Source organism: Protopterus annectens, chromosome 1.part0, assembly GCF_019279795.1.
Source record: "Protopterus annectens isolate FY-2018-M chromosome 1.part0, PAN1.0, whole genome shotgun sequence".
Taxonomy (NCBI): Eukaryota; Metazoa; Chordata; order Ceratodontiformes; family Protopteridae; genus Protopterus; species Protopterus annectens.
In genome coordinates this window covers 1,808,501,421-1,808,529,224 of record NC_056725.1, presented here as the reverse complement: position 1 = coordinate 1,808,529,224, position 27,804 = coordinate 1,808,501,421, and the positions used below count along the sequence as shown (strand labels likewise).

Sequence of the window (27,804 nt, the reverse complement as noted above, 5' to 3'; positions counted from 1 at the left end):
TGGATCTCGTCTCTAGATCCAGAGCATCCTTTCTTTCCACCATGCTTAAAGATATCCTGCCATGCTGCCACCTAGGGATTTTGGTGGCTGAGGATTCTGTCCCAACTGTTGAGTTGGATGGATAGGGACAGCATAGTATACAAAATTATGTACTTGCCATAATGCTAAATCATTGATGTCCTTCAAGGATGCATCTGCAGTCATCACGTATGGGTTGTCCTGCCTCAGGCAGCCCTTCGGTCGGCCGGATTCCAAAGTCTGGGTTCGGCGTCGGTGGATGTCGCACTTTCCCCGACGTCAGAGCGCCTGGGGTATAAAAGCATCAGCCGACACCATCTTCCTCAGTCTTTCTTGCCGCGTGGTGCCCGAAGCAGAAGCAGTTCGCAAGTGCCGGTCGGCCAGCTGCTGTAATTCAGCTACCGAAGACTTCAAAAAGCTAAGTACCCCGTTGGGGACTCTTTCTTGCCTCAGCCGATGTCAGATAAAGTTAATAATTGTTTAACTTGTGGGAAACAAATACCTCATAAGGATTTCCACTCTTACTGCCTACTTTGTCTAGGCCCAGACCACGACGTCTCGGCCTGTTCAGCCTGTGCTTCCTTCAACCGACGCACTCTTAGACATCGGGCAGAGTTTGCAGAGGAATTTTTTGGGGCTAGTTTTTCATACAATATGCCGTCGGAGACTCCGACTTCACATTTAACAAAGAAACGGAAGGACAAGGACCGACACACGTGGGCCGCGGTTTCGGCTGAAACCACGACCAGGCCTACCGCGAGTGTCTCGGTCGCGGCTGAAACAGAGTCCTTGGTACTTCCGACCCCCGAATCCGCTCAACCGACAACCTCGGCCCCGGAGGCCCCTGCTGAGTCGGTTATTGAATTTCCTTCAGAATCTGGTGTCTTGGAAACTTCCGACACCATTCCTCTAGACAAAACTACACCAGCCCCATCCGGACAGGGGCTCTCAACCCCCTCTAGACAAAAGGCCCAGGGTTGAGCCCTCTGATCCCCACTCCTCAGAGAAGGCCTCTGATGGCTCTGCTCTCTCGGACTACCAGGAGGAGGTTTTTTCGGCCTACGAGGATTCTGATGCAGAGAAATCAATCCCCTCGGCCTCCCCTCCTGAAGAACTATCCTTCGGGGAGACCCTTCACACTACGAGAGAGCATTTCAAATGGCAGGGCCAGGAATTCTCTGATTCCAGGAAAAGATTAAGAACTTTTCTGCATTTACCTCAGCATAGACCTTTGGCTATTTCTCCTGTTTTGACTGTCATTGATGATGTGTACTCTGAGTCTAGCATAACCCTTGACACTCTTCCTCCGGCCCCTGCCAAACCCGATAGGTACTACAGGGTCTCGGACTTGCATCTTTTTCTTTACAAGGCCCACTCTGCTGATCCAGAAACTATTTCCCAGGGCCCTAAAGGGGTTGCAGCTGCCACTACTAAAAATCCACTCCCCTCTGAAAGGGAGTCCAGGGCTTTAGAGAGATGGGGTAAAAAAGTGTATACTTGTGCTACTCTCTCTATGAGGGCATTAAATTGTCAATTTCATACGATACAGTACCAAGAGTATTTGTTAGATGAATTGCATAAGAAACTGTCTTCACCTGAACCCCTAGATCGCAAATCACTTCAGGATCTGGTACATAACTCCCAGCAGGTTAGCAACCATTTCTTACAGTGTGGTTATGATGCATTGGAAGCTTCATGTAGGTCAGCTATGACAGGTGCAGTCATACATAGGCATGCTTGGCTGAAGGAACAATCTCTGCCAGACCATGTTAAAGCTAAGCTTCTGGATGCTCCACTGGAAAAGCAAAAGTTATTTGACTCCACTGCTCAGGAGGTCTTAAAGAAATTTGAGGAAAAGGCAAAATCTGTACAAACAGTCAAATATTTTCTACAAGTCCAACCACCAAGATTCAGCAGAAATTGGCCTACCAAGAACTGGTCCTTTCCGGACACAGAAAGATTTCAGAGAGGCAAGAACAGGCGTGGTAGAGGGCAAGCTAGAGGCTCCTACAGAGGACATCAATGGCAGCCTCCCAACCAGAGAGGTAGTGCAGGACCTACAACTGCTGCACAAGGACAGTCTCAATGACTTTGCTTTGACTCTGCCAAACAGGGCTCAATTAGAAGCACCTTTGGGCGGAAAGCTTTCCTTATTCTCAGAAAATTGGCACAGTATTACAAGAGACAAATGGACACTGCAAATAATAGACAAAGGATACAGGTTCCATTTTTGCACATTGCCAAAAAGAAAAGGCATGCCAGACCTGCCACCAAATCAAAGGGCAGAGGCTTTGAAACAAATCTCCAACTTAATGCAAATGAAAGCTATAGAAAAGGTTCCTCTTTCAGAACAAGGCCAAGGATTTTATTCCAGACTATTCCTTGTTCCAAGAAAAGAAAATCAATGGAGACCTATTCTCGACTTGTCCGCACTGAATACTTCTCATTGTGCCAAAATTCAAAATGCTGACTCTACAGCAACTCCTTCCCATGCTGGGCAAGGGGTCTTGGCTGGTGACTCTAGACCTCAAGGAGGCATACCTGCATGTCCCTATCAGACAAAGTTGCAGAAGACACCTTAGATTTCTTGCAGGTTCAGAGCATTATCAATTCTCAGCATTGCCCTTTGGCTTATCTACTGCGCCCAGAGTATTCACGAAATGCCTGGCATCAGTAATTGCACACTGCAGACTTCAGGGGATTCAAATATACCCATATCTGGACGACTGCCTTATACAAGCGGACAGCCAACAAACTTTGGTAAAGGACTTGAATTATGCCATCCGCCTACTGCAGGCCTTGGGATATACAGTCAACATTCACAAATCAAGACTTGTTCCATCCCAAAGAATAACTTTTCTGGGTGCAGATCTAGACACAACCACCCAAATGGCTTTTCTCACAGAAGAAAAACAAAGACAACTACCGGATTACTTCAAGAATCTGACAAGACAAACTCAGCTGACTGCAAGGAAAATCCTGCAGGCCCTGGGTTACATGGCATCTTGCATTCTTCTGATTCCACAAGCAAGGCTGCATATGAGGAAACTACAATGGTACCTAAGGAGTTTATGGACTCAGCACAGTCACAGCTTAGAAACTCTGATCCCACTCATTCCATGCCTCCAAAAGGAATTTCTGTGGTGGGCTCAAGCAAGCCAGTCAAACAGGGGTCTGCCCTTCAGCAAACCAATAGCCAGCCAAACCATTACAATAGACGCTTCAGACCACGGTTGGGGAGCACACATGGAGGACAGATGTATTCAAGGACTATGGTCACAAAAGGAGCTACGCATGCACATAAACCAAAAGGAAATGATGGCAGTGATGCATGCAATCGAGGCCTACAAACTCTTTCTGCATCAAGGCCACCTGCTAATAAGGACAGACAACACCACAGTTATGTGGTACATAAACAAGCAAGGAGGCACCCATTCATACCCTCTTTGCAGACTGGCAATGAATCTATGGGAACTTTCCTTGAAACTCAATATAGAGCTGCAATCCCAGTTTGTGCCAGGAAAAGACAATATACTGGCGGACAGCTTAAGCAGAAATATCATGGATGCACACGAATGGATGCTGCACCCAGACATCTTCCTACAGATAACACAATCATGGGGAAGGCCAGACATAGATCTTTTGCCCCACAATCATCAGCTGAAAAAATTCTGCTCAAGGACATACCACCCACAAGCATGGAAAGTGGACGCCCTCTCTTTCAGCTGGAGAACTCTAACAGTGTATGCATTCCCACCTCTCCCATTAATGACCAAGGTTTTACTGAAGATCAGGACAGAGCAGCCAAAAGTGATTCTGATAGCTCCGGACTGGCCAGGACAACGCTGGTACCCACTGTTACAGAGCCTGTCACGCACGAAACCATGGCCTATTCCTCTATGGCCACTTCTACTGACACAACACAATTACAAAATTCTGCATTCCAACCTGAAAACCTTGCAACTAACAGCCTGGAAAATACCTTGACTCTTCCTCAGGACAAGCTATCCCAGAGAGTGAAAGATATTATTATGGAAGCTCGCCGGCCTTCCACAAGAAAGGCATATTCAGCAAAATGGAAAAGATTTCACATTTGGAACACCACAAAGGGCCTAGATGCGACCGTGATGAACATGGCACATATCCTGGAATACTTGGCAGAAATGTTCCACAATGGTCTGTCTTACTCTTCCATTAAAATTCATGCTTCAGCAATTTCAGCAGAGTACAATACTGATCCACCTGTCTTCTCTCGTCCTCTCTTAAGACAGTTTCTAAGAGGAATCAAAAACATCAATCCTCCAAGGAAACCACCTCTACCTACTTGGGACCTTAACTTTCATGTTGGAAAAACTAACACTGCCTCCCTTTGAACCAGCAGCATCTGCAGAACTACAGTTCCTGTCTTGGAAGACTGCTTTTCTTCTGGCCATAACCTCAGCAAGAAGAGTATCTGAGTTACAGGCCCTTATGGCAGTACAGCCATTCCTTATTTTTCATCAGGACAGAGTTTCATTGAGAACCAATCCTACATTTATGCCAAAGGTAGTATCCAGGGTTTCGTTAAATCAAGCTATTCACTTGCCTACTTTCTTTCCAAATCCACAAAACAAAGGGGAGAAACTTCTGCACACCCTGGACATACACAGACAGTTGCGCTACTACTTGGACAGAACTAAAGGTTACAGAAAAACTGACCAGCTGTTGGTAGCATATGCTGCTGGTACACAAGGAAAAGCAATTTCCAAACACGGTTTCAAAATGGATAGGGAATTGCATTCGTTTTTGTTGCCACTTTCATGGAAAAACTGTGCCAGCTAACATTAGACCTCATTCCATGCGAGCCACAGCCACCTCCACAGCCTTCTTAAGAGGGGTGGCTACCAAGGACATTTTAGAAGCTGCTACATGGTGCTCCGTGCATACATTTGCCAAGCATTACAATTTACCTTTATATTCCAGATCCAGAGCATGCTTTGCTACGGCAGTCCTGCAGGGCATTTTGGCTACACCATCCTTTACATAGTTCCTCCACCCCCAGATTGGCTATGGTTTTCTACCCATATGTGATGACTGCAGATGCATCCTTGAAAGACATAGTACAGTTTTGTACCTACCATAAATGTAGATGTCCGATAGGTATGCATCTGCAGTCAGGTTTACCCTCCCTCCTTCCCCTCTGCGGTATTTCTTGGGTACTTACCCCTCTTATAGCTAGCTGGGGGGATCTATTATGGTGTATTTGTTTTTAATGTTATTGTGCATGTTTGGATTTTTAAATGCATCTCTCCAAATTTAGCCTTCTTTAGAGGGCACCTGGCATCTGGGGCAAGAAAAACTGAGGAAGATGGCGTCGGCTGATGCTTTTATACCCCAGGCGCTCTGACGGCGGGGAAAGTGCGACATCTGCCGACGCCGGACCCAGACTTTGGAATCCGGCCGACCGAAGGGCTGCCTGAGGCAGGACAACCCATATGTGATGACTGCAGATGCATACCTATCAGACATCTACATTTATGGTAGGTACAAAACTGTACTTTGCGTCTCTCGGTCCTCCTTGATATTTCCGCCTTCCAGTCCCCCTTCCAAATTGCTTCCACTTCTGCTGTAGAGTAAACTCTATCTGAGGAGTGCTGCTGGTGCAGCGCATTATGGGATTGTGGCGCTCGAGCGCTGGAGAAGTTCTGAAAAGTATTTCCTGTTTGGATAACACTTTTGTGATGGATGTGGGTGGGCCATAAATCTAACATTTTAAGTACATTACCTTTGTTTTAAAGGTGTTTGAGAAGTACCTGTGATAACTCTAGTGATAGAACAGTGCGACCGATGACAGCAGCAGTGAAGATTAGACTTAAGGTCTTGAAGTACCAGAGACAAAAAAATTGAAAGATAAAAATAAGTAAAAGCTTACATCTGGTGTGGCTGGAACAGCCCCGTCATGCTGATCCCTATACTTGGAAGTATCAGATTCTGTAATGTCTTGAGGAAAACAGATTGCATTTCAATGATTGATAGTCATCCCTTGGTGAGCTTAGAACCTAGGAAAGCCTACATAATTGACAGGGTTATATTTACATATACCACTCGCCCACTGTCTTGTCTTCTTAACTGCTGGTACTGTTTGGCCCACATTGAGTCCCAGCCACCTTTCAGTGGCTGAAGTATGAAATACTGAATGCTTACACCTGATATAGTGTGTGACATACTTGGCTGACATAATTCTAGAAAATAGAGGTAGAGCCTCACAGATGTATTTTGGGATTTGGTCCACAGATGGTGTACCCAGGTGTAGATCTTTTTTCTGCCTTAGGAAACAAGCTGCTTGGAGCATTTTGCATTAGGACACCAACCACATGGGCCTGGACAAACATGTACCTTATCAGTAAATTGGGATTATTTCTGTGCAGCTTTTTTGTAGTCCCTTTTCTTGGGGCAGTACCGAAGACAAAAGGGGACATGCCAAAAATGCTTCTCACAACTCACTTTTGGCCGAGAACACTGGATTTCAAGGAACACTAGGGAACAAAATACAAGGGAGCTGTATTTAGCAAAATGGAAAAGATTATCCCTTTGGTGCCAGAGTGGGTAGGGACCTTAACCAGACTTCAGTGTCTTTGGTTCCTAGGTATCTGTCAGATATTTTAAAAATTAACTGAGGCATAGATCAGTTCTAAAGTATGCGTCTGCAGTCTCAGCCTGCCTGAATCTGTATTCTCCCATTTATTTCTTATTACACCATTAAAGCAATTTCTTAAGTGGGTCTTGCATTTAAGGCTTTCCAAAAAGATCGTCTCTTCACTATGTGATCTCAGCTGGAGAACAGCCTTTTTAGTGGGCATTATTTCTGTCAGAACATCAGAACTGCAAGCCTTCGTGTGCAAGCAACCTTTTCCCATGTTTCACAAGGACAGGGTAACAGTCTTAGCAGATTCCAGTTTCATAACCAAGGTAGTCACAGAAATCTTGTGTAAATTAGGCCATAAACCTCTATATTGTATCTCATCCAGCGGGGCTGATCTTGCACACTCTGGTTGTCAGTAGGCAACTGAAATTGATCTGTGAAAGGGTTAAAGCAGAAAGGAAATCAGTCCAGTTATTTCTAACATTTACAGATGGTAGAGAGGGCATGTCCATCTCCAAGCTTATGGCTACATCATCTTTTAATTTTGCGACGACAAAACTCGGCCACGGCATGAGATTCCCCTGTATAAGAAAGAGCAGCCAGTACTGCTGTCCTTCAAGGGGTTGCCACTAAGCCATCTTGGAATCGGCTACATGGTCTTATGTCCACACCTTCTGTAAGCTTTCTAAAATTTAGACATTACATCCAGATACTCGACAAGATTTGCCACAGTCATGCTACAAGGTCTTGTACATAGTGCAACTCATCAGGACCACTGACAGATCAGCAAGCTTCGATAGTTTGCATGCAGTGAACATAGTACATTTATGTTAGGAGCTTTTTACTGTAAATGTTGATGCTGCAGTAATATTTAACTCTACCACCTGTTTCTTGAGCCATCCTTTGGTTGGTATGTGTGCCCAGTTACCCATCTTACCTGCCCCCCCCCGCCCCCCCGCCCCATTTTAGACTAAACCTACCCGAGTTCCCTCTCTAGATATTAGATCACAGCTGCACTGTGGACACATGAATGTTTAAATCTGAGTGCAGGATAGCTCTCATTAATCGCTCAAAACTGTAATTCTCTGTGCAGACTGCCAGTATTTCTGTTGAGCCAGTCCTCCTTCGCCAGGGATCATTTACTAGATGATATTGTTGACTACTTCTTCAGAACTAAGACGATTTTGCTGTAAATTCTTCTAGGCACTCATGGAATCAAAAAAGGAAAACCATTTCAGAAAAATCAAATCCGTTTCTTTCGCTCTGAATAGAGCACAGACACTTTCTTGCCAAATTGTTGCAAATTGGCTAGGTGCGTTTGTCTGTTGTGACGACTAATAAACCATAGCCACTGTTGCCTTGGCAACTTCTGATTGTGTGATTTTGAAGTAGATAGTCTGCTGCTGACCTTTTGTGAGGCCACAGTATAGCCGCCTGTTTTCATTTCTACAAACTTTCCAAGCCAAGTGCCTGACATGACCTTGTGGAAGTGATTTATGAGCTGAGCAGACGACCCCCCCACACACACACACACACACACAGTATGTTCTTTTTTCAGCCAGTATCACACCTTTTTGGATTATTGGTGTCACATGATATAATAAGTTGCCTTGAAGTGTTTCTTTGGATTACCCTTTTTTTTAAAGGGGTCATTTCTCACTGGGATGTCTGAAAGCCATATGCAAGTCAGATGTACAAAATCTGGCCCGATTTCTGTTAATTGCTGCTGCTCAGAATTTGTTGGCTGCAAGTAGTTTGGTGTACTGGCTTTTTGGTTACAGCCTAAGAATTTTGAGGCTTCGATTCTATCTTTTTCCGTTTTTTTTTCCTTCCATCTACATATCACAAGATATAGTAGTAGTCTGTGGAATACACTGCAGTATATATTACCCATGTCAGGTTGGGGGGGGAGCACTGATTTTTCTTTATTTAGCCATTGCTGGTGTCAGGCCGTGTGTGAAGTGTGAAAGAGGAGATGACCAAAGGTCCTATAATTCAGTATTGGAGGAAGCCAGCAGTCTACTCTTATGGTAAGTTCCTCATAAAACTGAAATCTGCTTCTGTTACAGTATGATGTTGACTTTTGGGATTACTGTGGATTCTGCATTTAACTGCTGCTGCTTTTTATTGGCTATTTTTGCATTGTGATTTGAAAGGCAAATGTTTCTTTAAATTGACAGAAGCACTTCTTCTCCTGTTTAAGTGAAGCATCAGTAGTTATAAGTGTGTCTTAAGTAGCATTTCTTTTGCATGTCAAGTCATATTAGTAGAATATATAAAATTGTCCACCAAGCTTTATTCTAGGAATTGGATAGTTGTATTTTGTGCTGCAAGTCATTTTAATTGGAATGTAATCTGTGTATTAATATGATTAACTGATGTATTATGGATGCATAAATGTGAGTGTGGTTCTGTTTGATCAGTAAATTCCCCCAGGGACTGATTGTGCTTGTATTTTGTGCTTCACATATTTGAATCAGCTAATGATTTGACTGGTTTGAGAGAGTCTGAAGAGAAGCTGAAGCAGCAGCAACAGGAATCTGCCAGGAGGGAAAACATTCTTGTGATGAGATTGGCAACCAAGGAACAAGAGATGCAGGAGTGTACTGTAAGTATTACCAGAGACATGGAAAGGTACAGTTGAGTGAGCAAATGTTTTAATATAGTGGTCTTTGAGTGAAGTCTGTGTCTGAAAGCTTTTTCTCTTGTTTGTAATGTAGTTTGCCTGCTTAATCACTTAAGCTTTTCATCAGTTTAGTATTGCCCTTCTTTCTCTCTTCACAAAGTCTGTAATTTAAACTTTTGCTAACCATAAAAGAAAATCCTTAAGGCATTTGTTGGCTACAATTTGCCTGCTTTTAAAGTTCACAGTACATCTAACTGCTCCTTTTGTTCTTGATTTTAGAATGTGCTAAATGTTTGCATTTCATGCTTCTCATTTCCAGATATAAAATCTTAGTTGCATATGGTGGCATTAACCAGGAGGTCATGTATATTACCATTTTGTGGATAAGATGTTCTTGGCTGTTGGGATCATTTTCTCCCACAAGTTTCTGATGAGCTCAAACTACTACTAAAGCAGTGTGGAAGCATTTCTCCTTTACTCATTACAACACTCTTGTCTACTTAAATTACCTGTGGCAGATCTGAATTGGATGCATCACTGTAGGTGACTTAATTTCAAATATTCCTGTTTTCTGAGTACTAAGTTTGCAGTTGTAAACTATTTCTTCAGGTTTTGAGTCATCGTGTTTGCCTCATGTACGGTTAGGATAGTGGCAACTGTGTGATGTGTTAAGTTTGCATCAAACGTAATATTGGATTTGATTCTTGTAATCCAAAAGATGCGTCTGCCTCTGTTTCACTGAAAATGTCATGCTCTAATTGGAATAGGACAGAGATCTTTTAAGCTTCTTGTTGCATTTGCTCGAAGTTGTTGTAACTTCTCTAAGTAGCCTTCAGCTGCAAAGTCAGTAATGTAGCAGAATCTTTGAATTCTTCTCCAAATCAGGTTGACATGACAGGCTTAACAGTCCATTAATATTTAATCTTTTGCATAGTCATCATAAAATCGCAAAATCACCTTCTACTACTTTTCCACCTTTTTAAAGTATCTTCAATGTTTTTGTAAAACTACATCTGCTGGGTCTTGTATACACACTGATTTTCCACAATATTCCTTCATACTGAGTTCCTGATAGAAGTACCCCAGTATAGTATAGGGTAGTTAAGAACCCCACTACTTTCTCCCTTTTTGATCCTGTTTGGGTCCTGAGAAACTAGTGGTGGTCTTAACTATCTTAACTTTTTTGAATGTACTCTCTAGGTGCAAGCAGTCATCCTGGTACCCAGGGAGGCAGGTTATCAATTAAGTTAGAAGAAATGTTTGTGTTTAGCTCAGACAGTTGTATGTCATGGGCTTTCACCAGAAACATTGTGTATAGTCCCTCCCCCCATGCCCATTACAGGGCTGTTTACCAGTGGCATGTAGTTGCCTTCAGCACAATTTCTGTGTTTTGATTATACATTTCTAAGAGTTGACTATATACTGCAGTTGTCTTTGCTTCAGTATTGAAATTCATCATTGGCCTTTCTCTATTATCACTCCTACCGAGTCATCCTCAGTCATGCCAAGTCATCTCTGTTATTAACTGGAGGAGAGAACTGGGGGGAGGCAATCATCCAAGCAGCCTTCAGACTATTTTCATTTTATGGTTTCACCTTCCCTTTTGGCTGAATTGCATGGCAACAGACCCATGCTGTATATTCTGTGGGAAGTGTCTCGTGTATAGTCCTCCCACGAGTAAAGGTTTCACTGTATATCCTGCACCAAAACTTTTTTTTTTTAAATCTCTCTCTCTCTATACATATATATATCCTCTGAAAAGTACCACACGTGGTGCAGCTCTTGGGTATAGTGCTACACATTGTTGGCAAGTTTGCTTGTATGTTTCTGATGTTACGCAACTACTTATCAGGTGTAAATAGACGTATTTTTATCATTTTTATTTCCAAAGCTTGCGCTACAGTCTAAAGACTTTTCAGTTGCAGTGCGTCTATATTCTTTGCAGGACTTCTCAGAAGTTGGTGTTTTACTTGGTCACATTTGCTGTTTCTTAAAAATCTAATTTTCATTTAAACCGAAAGTACCGTATTCAGTTAAAATCCTTCCCTTTACATGTGCATGCTCCAAAGAGTACAGGTAGCCCTGAGGAGTAAAACGAAAGAGGTTTTAAAGAAAATGGAAGACAAAGCTAAGTCTATGCAAACTGTTAAAGACTTCTCACAAGTGCAGCCACTAAGATCCAGTAGTCACTGGCCTACAAAAAAATTGATCCTTTCCTGTGTCCGACAGAGCTCAAAGGGGCAAATCCAGACGCCCTAAGGTTTCCAGATACCAGGCGCAAGGCTCATACAGGTCAAAGCAATTGGGCGCATGTACCTCCACATCTGGAGGAGATAAAGCGCAACCCTACAGAAAGCAATCCCAATGACTTCCCTCTGCCTACACCAAGCACTTATCTTTTGGCAGCACCCATAGGGGGAAAATTAGCACTTTTTGCTCAAAATTGGCAGTTAATAACCCAGGACAAGTGGATGCTAAACATCGTATCACAGGGATACAGATTCCATTTCCACACTCTGCCACTGGCAAATGGTTGCGCCAGATATGCCAAAAAATCAGTGGGCAGAGGCACAGAAACAGATTACGTCCCTCATGGATATGGGGGCCATTCAGACAGTACCAGAACAGGAAAAAGGACAAAGTTTTTACTCGACTGTTCTTGGTAACCAGAAAGGACAAGGCCTGGCAGCCAATACTGTATTTATCGATTTTGAACACATACCTGGACATTCCAAAATTCAAAATGCTGACTTTGCAAAAGCTTCTGCCCATGCTGGGCAAGAATGCATGGCTGGTGAATTTAGACCTAAAAGAGGCATACCTGCATGTCCCAATAAGACAGTCGTGCAGAAGATACCTCAGATTCAAGGCTGGCTTAATGCATTACCAATTCTCTGCACTGCCCTTTGCTTTATCTACTGCGCCCAGGGTCTTTACAAAGTGCCTGGCACCAGTAATTGCATTTTGCAGACAAAGTATACAAATATATCCTTACTTGGACAACTGTCTCATTCAAGCAGAGAACAAGGACACTGTTGACACCTGGCGTTTGTGAAAAAGCTTCTAACATGCCTAGGGTACACAATAAACGAAAAGAAATCACAACTGGTACCCTCTCAAAAGATAACATTCCTGGGTGCAAGCTTGAATACAACTGCCCTGATGGCTTACCTCACGCCAGACAAAGGCAACTGACAACTTACTTCAAACTGATGGCAATAAAAACCCAGTCTTCTGCAAGACAAATTCTGCAGACTGTGGGCTTCATGGCATCCTGCATCCTACTAATTCCATATGCAAGACTGCATATGAGGAAACTTCACTGGTACCTAAAAAGTTTATGGAGTCAACATTCACACAGTGTGGAAACAATGATTCCCCTCATTCCCTGCCTGCAACAGGAGTTTCTATGGTGGGCAAAGGCCTGTCACCAAAACATGGGACGGCCCTTCACTCTACCCCCTGCCAACCAAACCTTAACAGACGCATCAGATTATGCCTGGGGGGGCCCACATGGCAGGAAGATGCATTCAGGGCATATGGGCACTAAAACAAATATCTCTACATATCAACCAGAAAGAGATGCTAGCTGTTCAAAATGCCCTAACAGCCTTCAAGGACTTACTTCATCCAGGACAACTACTGATAAAGAAGGACAACACCACAGTCGTGTGGTATATAAACAAGCAAGGGGGCACACACTCATACCTCCTTTGCAGATTAGCCATGGCACTGTGTGACACAGCTTTGACCTACCAAATACATCAAGCTCAATTCCTGCCAGGAAAACAAAACACTCTGGCAGACAATTTAAGCAGAAACCTTATGGATCCTCACTAGTGGAATCTAAATCCACAAGTCTTCAGCATGATAACAGAGAAATGGGGAAGCCCAGACATAGATCTATTTGCCTCTCCTCAAAATTATCAATTGAAAAGATTCTGCACAAGGACCCATCACAGACCAGCATGGAAAGTGGACGCCCTATCCTTCAGTTGGAAAAACCCATCAGTTTACGCCTTTCCTCCTCTGCCTCTTCTACCCAAGGTCCTCTTAAAAGTCAGACGAGAAGCCAAAGATGATATTAATTTTCCCAGACTGGCCCAGCCAATACTGGTACCCAATCCTAGGAACTTGTCTCAATACCCAGCTTGGACCTTGCCTCAAAGACCACAACTACTGTCCCAGCAGAACAGTCAGATCCTGCACAATCAACTACAGACTCTGAACCTGGCAGCATGGCTAATCATGGAATCAGACAACCGGCACCTCTCAGTAAAGCTGTGATGGATGTCATTTTGGAAGCCAGAAGGCCTAGTACTAGAAAATCTTATGCTGACAAATGGAAGAGATTCTGTGCTTGGAATCAAGCACAAGGAACTGATGCAGCAGAACCACATATTCCTCATATATTACAATACTTAACTGAGATGCTTGACAAAGGCCTGTCTTTCTCATCAATCAGAATCCATGCCTCTGCCGTTTCGGCTCATTACAATACAGAGCCACCAATCTTTTCTCATCCTTTACTAAAGCAGTATCTTAGAGGAGCCAAAAATTTAAGGCCTCCTAGGTCACCATTACCTACATGGGGACATCAACTGTGTGTTGGAAAAGCTCACCCTGCTTCCATTTGAACCAGCTGCTACCGCTGATGTAAAGTTCTTATCATGGAGGACAGCTCTGCTACTAGCAATTACTTCAGCAAGAAGAGTTTCAGAGCTACAGGCCCTCATGGCTGTAGAGCCTTTTATATTTTACCCAGGCAGGGTGTCTCTGAGGACAAATCCTAATTTTATGCCTAAGGTGGTTTCCAGTGTGGCTCTTAACCAAACAATTCATCTGCCAACTTTTTATCCAACTCCGCAGAACAAAGGGGAGAGAATTCTGCATTCCTTGGACGTACACAGACAGTTAAAATTCTACTTGAGCAGGATGAAAGCTCTAAGAAAAACTGAGCAATTACTAGTGTCATATGCTGCAGGATCAGAAGGAAAGGCTACCTCAAAGCAGACAATTTCAAAGTGGATAAGCCACTGCATCCGTTTCTGCTACTTATACCATGGTAAACCTGTGCCCAAGGGCATTAGGTCTCATTCCACCAGAGCTGCAGCTACTTCAGCAGCCTTTCTCAGAGGAGTACCAACCAAAGACATTCTAGAGGCTGCTACTTGGAGTTCTGTTCACACCTTTACAAAGCATTACCATTTGCCTCTCTACTCTTAAGTCCAGGGCAGGCTTTGCCACTGCAGTGCTGCAGGGCCTTATAGCCGCACCTGATGCTGTTTAGCTCCAGCCTCCCAACCATAGCTTTGGGATTCTACGCAAATGTAATGACTGCAACAGTGAAACACGAACATAGTACAGTTGTGTACACGTACCATAAATGTAGATGTTCGTGTGTTCACTGTTGCAGTCCAGGTTACCCTCCCGCCCATCCCCCTGTCATTCTGAAGTTTATCTTTCCTTCTCTATCTTCTACAACCTGTGTGGTGTATTTGTAGATGAAGGTAAAGTTTATATTGATGCATGTGTAGGTATATATATGTATAAGTGTGTGTGTGTATATATATATATGTGTATATATGTGTGTGTATATATATATATATATATATATATATATATATACACACATACATATATACATATACATACACATATATATAGATATATATGTATATATATTTATATGGGTTCCTATCACTTCATCGAACTGTGAATTCACCGACACTCACCTCTTCGACACCAATCCATCGACGTCCATATCATCGACAATTCCGTGCGATCTTCCCCCTCACAGGACCCATGGTAGCGCTTTAAAGGTAAATTATACGGAACCACGTACACCCTGATCGGTGTTACACAGGAAGAAGCGCTACCATGGGTCCTGTGAGGGGGAAGATCGCTTACCGGAATTGTCGATGATATGGACGTCGATGGATTGGTGTCGAAGAGGTGAGTGTCGGTGAATTCACAGTTCGATGAAGTGATAGGAACCCATTTATATATATATTGCTACCTTTTTGGGGGCAGCTGACATCGGGGGCAAGAAAAACTAAAGAAAATGGTGTCACCTGCATGTTTTATACCCCTGACGACCTGATGTCATGGAAGAGGAAACGGCAACTGACGCAGGACCCAAGACTTTGGAATTCAGGTGACTGAGGGCAACCTGCCAGCAGATTACCCCAAATGTAATGACTGCAACTGTGAATACACTCTAACATCTACATTTATGGTAAGTGTACACAACTGTACTTTCAGGAAAAGGTTGTTTTCTTTACTTGAATTTCCAAAGGGGTTTTGCAATGGAGATTAGTATGACATCCATAGATTGAATGACAGTGGCACCATTGGTAGAGGTGTGTAAAATCTTTAATAAATATGTTGAAGAATTAGTGTAATTGCCCCAACCATTTTTAATTTTTAAGGTAGTAAGTGGGATTTCCAGCATTTGGTAGTTGTCTCTGTGTTAATTGCAAGAAATGTGATGTCCATTTAGGGTTATTTGTTTGACTGGGTGCAGTTTACTGTACGGGATTGTATCCGATTGCTGCAGCTGCCATGCAAGTTCCTAGTGCCATTTCCTGTTCCTTTCACATTTCACACCACTTGTATATGTCTGTAGGTTTCAGGCCTTCTTTTGACATGCACTGAAAGCGCAAGAGGTGGTGTGCCCTGTGTGTGAAGAGAAGGTTTCCTTCTTGGTGCATCATGCTACTCTTTCATTTCCACTTTTTTGGAGAAGCATCCTGCTCTTTGGACTATCTTGTCTACTGACCTAGTGGAAGTTTTAGGTCCTCTTAGCGCTGACATTCAGGTTTACCTTTCTGATCATGGTGCTTAGTAGTTTTTCTTATCAACCTTAGAAAGTGTTGCTACACATTGCAAAGCAATCTCTGTGGTCATCATGCAGAAGTAACATACTTCTTTCCATTGCATGTGTTTTGGACTTTTACTTAATATCTTTCCGTAATTCTATTCAACATCTATAAATTGCAGTAAGGTGCTTATGCTCTGAAGTACTTGGTTTCTGGTGAGAAGCTTTGTGTTTATACTTCGTTTGGGGAAGGCACTTTGTGTTTATAGTATGCTATATAATTTATGAGGTACTGGCTAAATATCTCTTCTTGGAATGCATGCTTGAATGCGACATGTTTTTAGAACTTTACATCATATATGTGCAAACATCTTGTGCTGGTTAGAATTTTATTTTTAGTACTTGGTGTGCAATGGCAAGACGTGAATATCTTAAAAGTGTAGTTTTTAAAAGAAAATGGCCCTAACATTCAAAACTGCCTGAGCTGGAATGGGGTAGCCTAGCTAGCACCTTTGTGGTGTAGAATCATTAAGTGGAAGCTTGCATCTTATTTTGAGAAGAGAGGTGGACTGTCGACCCTTTACACAAATTGAAAGATGTCTTTGCTTGCAAGCTTCTTCTCCCATTGCCTGATAAAGACCAACTGGAATTTTGGCCTTAAAACAGAAACTGAAGATGTGAGGGTATTCAGATTTGTTTTCCTATTTCACAGATCATGGAATGGATTGTCATTAGTAATGTAGTCATTTTACTCAGTCCCATGTTTTTAAAGTTAAATTAAACCCTAGTGTCAGCAAAGGAATGTTAATCATTACCCAGTAAAGCAATCACCTTTCATCAAGGATTCTAGACTGTAATAACAGGTTTCTGGTAAACTGATAGGACATGCTGCTCTAAATGTGCAACTGAGGCAGTGTAGCAATTGTTGACTGGTGCACTTAGAACAGAGTCCTTATAAGCTTAAGGGGAAAAATTTATTACTTTTCCTAGGTGTTTTTGCCCCTGTTCCAATGGACCATCAGGCCTTCCCCAACTAGACAGCTACTCATTTGTTCCCCTATACTAGGAACATTTCACAGTGCTGCATGAGGGTGAGAACAGTCTGGAGGGGGGCTTTTTACAGGCAGCTGTAAGGCTTGTTTGTGCCCTCACTGTGAAATCCTAGCAATTAGGGCTTTTTTTCTATACAGATTGGGCCTCGTCCTTTAGCTCAGCCTTTAAGGTCTGCTTGAAATCTGTCATAACTTTCTTTGGAAAGTTATCTTCCTTGCTGTCGTATCATATAGCCCATTACATTCAAGAAAAAGCCTACATAAGATGTTTTGAAGTCCTGTGTTTTTTTCCTGGGACATTAGAAATCTAAAATTGCAGACTCTGGGCTGAGTGAACAACAGAGAGTGAAGGGCGTGAAATGTTATCTCTCTGGATAGCATAAAATGAATGCAAAGTATTAATTCTTCTTAAAGCCCTTTCTGTAGCTTAAAGGTCTTGCACCGTCTGAGAAATAGGCTGAGGACATAAACATGTTGGCTCAGTGTAAAATTGAAATATGACAAGAGTATTTGAAAGTAAACACTAATTGTATGTACTGCCAAATAGTGATTGCAGGTAAGGTCCTGTAGGAGTGGACAATTTATTTACATTTGTTGTCTGGGTAGGGTCCGACTGGGCCATGGAGCCCATTTTCAGCAGAGACCCGGGGAGAAAAGCTCCACACACAATACTAATGTCCAAATAGTACAAATGCATAAAACAAAATTACGTACATATAATCATGCTTATAATTCAAAATTGTACATGTATATTCAAGAAGACCAGAGATAAAATTAGTCACAGATTGCACTTGTATACAGCATTGTAGATCATCATCATCCCCTTTTTCCCATTTACATGGGGTCAGGGTATCGTATTAACTTTCAAAATCCTTAAACAACCTGAGAATACCCCAGCACTAAAAAACTTAATGACTCCCTACTCCAATCTAAGCTGCCTTCGCTCAGCAAACAGACTCCTTGTCCAAACAACTAAATCTCTCAACCTAGGTGGTGACGCGCTATTTGCCAACACCACTGGTAAAATATGGAACTCTCTCCCAAATAACATCACGCTTGCAACTTCTCTAAGTCAATTCAAAAATAGTCTAAAACTCCACTTCAAGTCCCACTGGCTATGTCCTTGCTCAAACCCAGACTAGCTCTGTGCCATTAACTAAAACATAAACAACTAGTTAAGATGATAAGTACTTTGTATACTGTGATAAAGAAATATGTATCCTGTCTAACTCTGTCATTGTACTGCCTACCGTCCTTGCTAATATGTTATTAATGTTACATTTGTAGTAATCTCAGAAATAGTAATGGCAGTCTTGTACTTGTATGTAAATAGCCTATGTTTTTGTTAAGTTCTTTCAGCTCATTTACTGTACCTAATTATCAATGTAACTCTGTTGGAGCTTTTCTCCCCGGGCCTCCGCTGAAAAAGGACATGTATCCAGTCGGACCATCCCGGTTAACAAATGTAAAATAAATAAATAACTGTCGCCAACTCTCTCGATTCAGTGCCACTCTCCTGCCTTCTTCAACATTCATGCCTGACTGTCGCAGATCTTCTTTCGCACAATCCATCCACCTCTTTGCTGGATGCCCCCGCTTCCTCTTACCTTCTTCCTATCTGTCCCAAATCTCCCTCACCAGATTGTCTTCTGCTTTTCTACACATGTGCCCATACCATTGTAATCTGTTCTCTTTGATCTTTTCTGCAATCGGAGCTACTTTGGCTTCTGCTCTTATGTCCTCATTTCTTCGCCTGTCCCGCATTGTGCATCCTACCATCTTTCTCAGGCACTTAATTTCCATCACCTCTAGCTTCTTCAGCTGTTCTGCCTTTACTGCCCAGGTTTCTGTACCATACAGTAGTACTGGTCGCACCACTGTCTTGTACACCTTACTTTTTAGCTTCTTTGGCATTCTTCTGTCATATACTACACCTGATATTCTATGCCAGTTGGCTGCAGCCCCTTTGATTCTAGCTTTGACCTCTTCATTCAGACTACCCTTCTCCTCAACCACCCCTCCCAGATACTTGAAGCTGTTTACCTGTTCCACTATCTTCCCATCTATCTCTATTCTCAGCTTCTTCTGATTTCCCCAATATGCTGCAATTACCACTGTCTTACCTGTGCTTTGTTTCATCCCATGTGCCTTCAGATTTGCATTCCATTCTCCTATCCTTTGCTGAAGTTCTAGATCAGAGTCTGCCTGTACTGCCACATCGTCTGCATACAGCAGCTTTGTTGCTCTGACCCCTCCCACCTGTTTGCTGGTGTAGTCCATTACCAGTATGAACAGCAGTGGGCTCAGAGCTGAACCCTGGTGTACACCCACTCCCCCTGGGAACCCCTCAGTGAGGCCAAACACTGTTCGTACTTGAGTCACTGGGTCCTTGTACATAGCCTGTACTAATTCTACCAATGTTTCTGGGACTTCAAACCACCACAATACTGCCCAGATCAGCTTTCTTGGGACCTTGTTATATGCTTTCTCCAAGTCTAGGAAAGCCCAGTTTGACTCTCTCCTCTTCTCTAGTTTCTTCTCAAGTATCTGTCTCAATGCAAACATCGGGTCAATTGTGCTGCATCCTGATTTGAATCTGAACTGTTCATCTCCCATCTTACATTCTACTATTCTGCGTATCCATTTATCAGTCACCCTTTCCAGAACTTTCATGCAGTGTGGTAGGAGTTTGATGCCTCTGTACTGTCCACAGTTGTGGATGTCCCCTTTGATGTCCTTCAAGGATGCATCTGCAGTCTTTACAAATGGGTTGTCCTGTCGTCAGGCAGCCCCTCGGTCGGCCGGATTCCAAAGTCTGGGTCTGGCTTCGGCTGGTGTCGCACTTCACCCGACGTCATTGCGGCAGTTATTCGGGTATAAAGGCATCAGCCGACACCATTTTCCTCAGTCTTTCTTGCCGCGTACCAAGCAGAAGCTGTTCGCAAGTGCCGGTCGGTCAGATCCAGAGATTACTACTACCGAATACTACTTCGAAGACTTCTATAAAGCTAAGTACCCCGTTGGGGACTCTTTCTTGCCTCAGCCGATGTCAGAGAAAGTTAATAACTGTTTATCTTGTGGGAAACAAATACCTCATAAAGATTTCCACTCCTATTGCATACATTGTTTAGGCCCAGACCACGACGTAGCAGCTTGTCTAGCCTGTGCTTCTTTTAACCGACGGACGCTTAGACGTCGGTCGGACTTTGCTGAACAGATATTCGGCTCTGATTTTGCCTACATTATGCCGTCGGATCCTCCGACTACGCAGATTACCAAAAAACGCAAAGAAAAGGACCGACACTCGCGGTCCGCGGTTTCGGCCGAAACCGCGGTTAAGCAAACCACGAGTGTCTCGGTTTCGGCCGAAACCGAGCAAGCGGTTCTTTCTTCAGCCGATAACATGCCTTCTACCGAGGCCTCTTCTAACCTGTTAGAGACGGCTTCTGAAATCCAACCTTCTATTGCGGTTTCACAGGATTTATCAGACACCATTCCCCTGGATGTTTCAACCCCTGCACGTGGAGCTGCTAGGCCTCCTCCAGCTATGTCTATTAAGGCCTTTGCCAGGGCTAAAGCAGCCAAAACATCAAAACCTGTGCCTGCCAAGCCCCCTTCTCACAGGCCCAGCACCAGCTCCCACTTGCTTTCTTTGGCTGAGGATCTCATCTCTTTAATCCGTGGAGCCCAGCCTCATCCTGACAGGGCCTCTCTCCCTCCTCCAGAAAAGAGACCTAGAGCAGAGCCCCCTGAGCCAGTATCCGCCGATGATTCTTCTGATGACTCAGAACATACAGACCCTCCTGAGGCTTCTTATTCTCCTTACGAAGACTCTGATGCTGAGGAGTCCATCCCTTCAGCCTCTCCTCCTGAGGAATTTTCCTTTGGGGAAACCTTGCATGCTATGAGGGAACAATTTCAGTGGCAGGGCCAAGATTTCTCAGACTCTAGAAAGAGGCTTAGGACCTTTCTACATTTGCCACAACATAGACCTTTAGCTATACCTCCAGTTCTTTCTGTTGTTGTTGATGCATTTAATGATGCTTGCACTGCTCCTGATTCTTTACCTCCGGCCCCTGCTAAGCCCGATAGGTACTACAGGGTCCCGGACACTCATCACCACTTGTATAAGGCTCCTTTTGCAGATCCAGAGACTATCTCCCAGGGCCCTAAAGCTGTAGCAGCTACTTCTTCTAAAAACCCCCTCTGAAAGGGAATCCAGGTCCTTAGAGAGATGGGGTAAAAAAGTTTACACCTCTGCTACTTTGTCAGCTAGAGCTTTGAACTGCCAATTCCATATGATTCAATATCAAGAGTTTATGCTTGACCAGTTGACTAAAAAACTGTCCTCTGAAGAATCTTTAGATAAAAAGTATGTTCAGGAAATGGTACATAACATACAGCAGGTTAGTAACCATTCTTTAAAATGTGGCTATGATGCACTGGAGGCTTCCTTTAGATCAGCCATGACTGGCACAGTTATTAGGAGGCATGCATGGTTGAAAGAACAGGCATTACCAGACCATGTCAAATCAAAGCTTTTGAATGCACCTATGGACAAGGTCAATTTATTTGGTTCCCCTGCACAGCAGGTACTAAAAAAGATGGAAGAGAAAGCAAAATCTGTGCAAACAGTGAAAGATTTCCTACAAGTTCAACCTCCAAGGTTTAGCAGGAACTGGCCCTCCAAGAATTGGTCCTTTCCGGAATCCTCTAAGCCACAAAGAGGCAGGAATAGGCGCTCTAGAGGCAGAAACCAATCCAGGGGTGCCTACAGGGGTCGCCAGTGGCATGGTAACAACCAACGAGGCAAGGATACAGCCACCACCACCACTACAACAACTCAATCACAGTGACTTGGCGGTGGTACCGCCTACCAGGGAACAACTACAAGCACCCTTGGGCGGAAAGCTAACCTTATTTTCAAAAAACTGGCACTGCATTACAAGAGAAAAATGGATTTTGCAAACTATAGACCAAGGTTACAGGTTCCATTTTCATACTCTACCAGAAAAGAGAGGAATGCCAAACCTACCACCTACTCAAAAGACAGAAGCTCTAAAGCAAATATCTCAATTAAAAATGAGAGCTGTGGAAAAGGTACCATCTATGGAACAAGGAAAGGGATTTTACTCAAGGCTCTTCCTGGTACCAAGGAAAGAAAACAAATGGAGGCCTATTCTAGACCTGTCCGCTTTAAACACATTCCTCATTGTTCCCAAATTCAAAATGCTGACCCTACAGCAGCTTCTTCCCATGCTGGGCAAGGAGTCTTGGCTGGTAACTCTAGATCTCAAGGAGGCATACCTGCACGTCCCCATAAGACCAAGTTGCAGAAGATACCTCAGATTTCTTGCAGGATCAGAGCATTATCAATTCTCAGCATTGCCTTTTGGCTTATCTACTGCGCCCAGAGTGTTCACGAAATGCCTGGCATCAGTTATAGCTCATTGCAGACTTCAGGGGATTCAAATCTATCCCTACCTGGACGACTGCCTGATACAAGCGGACAACAAAAACAAACTAACAGAAGACTTACAAAGAGTCATCTACCTGCTACAAGCCCTGGGATATACAGTCAATACAAAAAAGTCAAGGCTGATTCCATCCCAAAGAATAACCTTTCTGGGTGCAGAACTGGACACATCAAAACAAATGGCATTCCTAACTGCAGAAAAGAAAGAACAACTTCCTCTCTACTTCTTGGCATTAACAAAGCAGAACCATCTAACTGCAAGAAAAGTGCTACAAGCTCTAGGCTTCATGGCATCCTGCATAATACTGGTCCCTCATGCCAAGCTGCACATGAGAAAACTACAGTGGTACCTAAAGAATTTGTGGTCCCAGCACAAGCACAGCCTAGAAACCAAAATTCCAATGATCCCATGCCTGAAACAGGAGTTCCTATGGTGGGCTCAGGCCTGCCAGTCAAACTCAGGATTGCCCTTCTGCAAAAATCAACCGAGTCAAACCATCACAACAGATGTCTCAGACCTCGGATGGGGGGCACACATGCTGGACAAGTGCATTCAAGGCCTATGGACTCAAGACCAACTGCATCTGCACATAAATCTAAAAGAAATGATGGCAGTGAAATTGGCAATCCAGGCATTCAGACCTTTTCTCCAAGAAGGCCAGTTGATAAGGACAGACAACACCACAGTTATGTGGTACATCAACAAACAGGGAGGCACACACTCATACCCTCTATGCCGGCTGGCACTGGACCTATGGGATGTGGCTCTGAGCTGCAACATTCAGTTACAGGCAATTTATGTACCAGGGAAGGAAAACATTCTAGCAGACATATTAAGCAGAACTACAACAGATGCCCACGAATGGATGCTGCATCCGGACATCTTCAAAACCATCACAAGAAAATGGGGATTACCACAAATAGACTTGTTTGCATCCCCATTCAATCACCAGTTGAAGAAAGTCTGCACAAGGACTTACCACCCACTTGCTTGGAAGGTGGACTCCCTTTCTTTCAGTTGGAAAAGCCTGACAGCATACGCATTCCCACCACTTCCTTTGATGCACAAGGTGCTTCTGAAGATCAAAGAGGAACGTCCGAGGATCATTCTGATAGCCCCAAACTGGCCAAGACAACATTGGTATCCGCTGCTGAGGAGCATGTCCAGGGAACAAACATGGACGCTGCCCCTGATCCCATTACTGCTAACACAGAACAACTACAACATCCTGCATCCAAGCCTGAAAACTCTGCAGTTAACTGCCTGGAACATTACATAATAGCAATTAACCCAAATTTATCCCAAAGGGTTAAAGACATAATCCTGGAGGCTCGTAGACCTTCCACAAGAAAGAATTATGCAGCAAAATGGAAAAGATATCTCATCTGGAGTACTGCAAAGGGGCAAGATGTGACACTTGTGAACATAGCCAACATCCTGGAGTACTTGGCGGAGCTCTACCATACAGGCCTGTCCTACTCTTCCATCAAGATACATGCATCAGCTATTTCAGCAGAATACAGCTTGGATCCTCCTGTCTTCTCGCATCCTCTGCTCAGACAGTTTCTGAGAGGAATTAAAAATGTAAAACCTCCCAGGAAACCTCCATTGCCAGCATGGGACTTGAATTTTGTACTAGAAAAACTGACTCTTCCTCCTTTCGAACCAGCAGCAACAGCAAAATTACAATACTTATCCTGGAAGACTGCTTTCCTGCTGGCAATAACTTCAGCAAGAAGGGTCTCTGAGCTGCAGGCATTAATGGCAGTGCAACCCTTCCTGATCTTCCATCAAGATAGTGTCCATGGGAACAAATCCTACATTTATGCCTAAGGTGGTATCCAGAGTTTCTTTAAATCAGGCTATCCACCTCCCTACATTCTTCCCCAACCCACAGAACAGGGGAGAAAGGCTCTTACATACCTTGGATGTACACAGGCAATTACGCTACTATCTAGACAGGACAAAAAACAATAGAAAGACTGACCAGCTTCTGGTAGCATATGCAACAGGGAAGGAAGGAAAACCAATTTCTAAACAGACAATCTCCAAATGGATAGGAAACTGCATTAGATCTTGTTACTCCTACCATGGAAAGAAAACTCCAGAGAACATCAGGCCTCACTCCACAAGGGCTACAGCCACTACCACAGCTTTCTTACGAGGAGTGGCTACCAAGGACATTATAGAGGCTGCTACTTGGACCTCCGTGCATACATTTGCCAAGCATTATAACTTACCTCTATACTCTAGATCCCGTGCTGGTTTTGCCACTGCTGTTTTGCAAGGGATCCTAACTACACCATAATCTTTTCTCATTGCCTCCTCCCCTAGTTTAGCTATGGTATTCTACCCATTTGTAAAGACTGCAGATACATCCTTGAAGGACATAGTACAGTTTTGTACCTACCATAAATGTAGATGTCCGAGAGGAATGCATCTGCAGTCAGGATTACCCACCCTCCTTCCGCTCTGAGGTACTCCTAGGGTATTTGCCAATCTTCAGCTAGCTTGGGGGGGATCTATTATGGTGTATTTGTTTGTATATATGTACATACATGCTTATTTTGTGTGTTTGCTCTCTACTATTTGGAAACTTTGGCATTTATCCAAATTTAGCCATCCAAGAGGGCACCTGGCATCTGGGGCAAGAAACACTGAGGAAAATGGCGTCGGCTGATGCCTTTATACCCGAATAACTGCCGCAATGACGTCGGGTGAAGTGCGACACCAGCCGAAGCCAGACCCAGACTTTGGAATCCTGCCGACCGAGGAGCTGCCTGACGACAGGACAACCCATTTGTAAAGACTGCAGATGCATTCCTCTCGGACATCTACATTTATGGTAGGTACAAAACTGTACTTTCTTGTACACTGGCACGAGTATGCTTATTCTCCAGTCATCTGGGATACGCCTTTCTCTCCACACTGCAATTAGTACCCTCAGGAGCCATTTCTCCCCTAGCTCACCCAGCATGTTTATCATATCTGCTGTGACCTCATCTGAGCCTGCTGCTTTCCCTGACTTCATTTTCCTTAGTGCTGCTCTTACTTCTTCTAAGCTGGGCTCCTCTTCTACTCTCATTGTAGGCTGTTTCTGGGGCAGTACCGCTTCTGTGGGGTTTTCTTCATTCAGAAGCTGCTGGAAATACTCCTTCCATCTGCCTTTGATGTCCTGTGGGCTGGTAAGCAGGTTGTTGCTGGAATCCCTTATGAAGGGTGTCTGACTATCTTCTTTATCTTTTTGTCTTTGCCTTGCAACCTGGTATAGTTTCTTTGTGCCCCTTACTGAGTCACTTTCCATAAGCTGTTAGAGCGCCTCTGATGCCCTATTCTTTGCTATTGCAACTTCTTTCTTAGTTTCTTTGTTAGCCAACCAGTAGTCCTTCCTAACTTGGTCAGTCTTTTCAATCTCCCACTTCTTCCTGCACTCCTCCTTTCTTTTGATTACTTCCTGCACTTCTGCATTCCACCACCAGCTTTCCTTATGTACCTTATTTCCATACCTGGCTCGGCCACATATCTTTTCTGTAGTCCTAACACATGCTGTTTTAGGCTGCCACTCTTCTTCAACTCCACCTATTTCCTCCTCTTCTTGGGGTGCTAGAGCCCTGAGTAATTCCTTGAACTGCTATACTTTCTCTCCAGTCAACTCCCAGGTCTTCAGCCTGGTCTCTGTTGACCTTAGCGCCTTCTCTGACCACTGCTTGCAGCTGATTGTGGCAACTACTGGTTTATGCTGTGAACCAACTGTTTCACTGGGGATGACTTTGCAATCATGGATTTTACCCCAGTGCCTTTTCCTTACTAGGAGGAAGTCTACCTGAGTTGCATGTTGGCTACTCTTGTATGCGATCTTGTGACTGTCTCTCTTTCTGAACCATGTGTTGGCTACTATCAAGCCATTTGCTAGACAGAAGTCTAGAATGGCTTCTCCTCCTTTATTCCTTTTGCTCCACCCATGTTGGACCCAGGCAGTCCTCGTATCCTGATATGTGCATTTAAGTCACCCATTATCAACACCAATTCATGTTGTCCTGCTTTATCTAGTAGGTCCTGCAACTGCTGTCTGAATGCACTCTTTTCCTCACTATCACAACCCTGCTGTGGGGCATAGGCTGAGATTATGAATACTGTCCTATCATTACACTGGAGTCTGATTGCCATGAGTCTGTCTTTAATTCTAATGATATCCCTCACTGACTTCTGAAGCCTCTGTCTCACCACAATTCCTACAACATTTCTAGCCGGTCCACCACCTGAGTAGTAGAGTCTGGATCCCAAGCCAAGTGGCTTTGTTGCACTGCCCTTCCATCTCGTCTCTTGGATACATAGGATGTCCAGCCTCCTCCGTATCATCATGTCATCCACTTCTAAGCTGCGTCCTGTCAGTGAACCTACATTAAGCGTAGCAATTCTCAGTTCATGTTTGGCAGGTTGGTTGGTTTTATGTCCAACTTTCACTCAACAGAGCTATCCCAGGTAACCCAGGCTGGGCAACTAGACACCGGCCAGCCAGTAGCCTATTGACCCAGGGCTGCTGGGCTTGTTATGGCAGGCACACACTGGCCATTAGGGGCACATATACCCCTCCCACTGTTAGCATGGGTCCCTGGCATAGGTCAGAGAGTAGGCCGGGTCCTCAACCCACTTATCACCGGTAACTACCCATGCCCATTTTTTGGCGACAGTCAACATGACCGAATCACCTAGAGCCATATTTTACACCGAGTGGCTAGCCCTGCCACGGCGCGCAGTTTGTGATCCATGTTCGCCTATCTTGAGGATACTGCGCACCACAATAGATGCCCAAAGCGGTTGGTCTTTTTACAACTCTACCCCCCATTGGGCACCATGTAGAGTCTGTGCTGCTGCCCACAGCTCCATTCATTGGTGAGTTTGAGATGGAGACACTTAGCATGTTTTTCGGACATGGGAGAAACCCCACGGAGACAGAGAGAACATGCAAACTCCAAACAGGCATTAGTCGGAGGTCAGGATTGAACCTTGTGCATTGGAGGCGAAGACTTTAACCACTAAGCCATCTGGTCTCTATAGCATTGAAGATGAGGAACATCAAATGAATGAAATTGATTGACAGAGAAACATGACATAGTGAGATTAGTCGTAGCACATTTAACGTATACATTGTTTACAAAGTAGCTACAATTCTAAATGGGCTAGAGTTA

At 43.9% G+C, this 27,804-nt stretch overlaps 1 protein-coding gene across 2 annotated transcripts in view; it reads left to right on the top strand.

Moving 5' to 3' along the window:
* The window catches only part of LOC122800178 (WT1 associated protein), a 1,433,819-nt gene that overhangs the window by 867,384 nt on the left and 538,631 nt on the right, over positions 1–27,804 (top strand). For both annotated transcript variants that reach the window (XM_044069689.1, XM_044069693.1), the window contains exon 5: positions 9,121–9,248. In XM_044069689.1, coding sequence (XP_043925624.1) covers positions 9,121–9,248 — 128 coding nt within the window. The remainder of the gene's footprint in view (positions 1–9,120; positions 9,249–27,804) is intronic.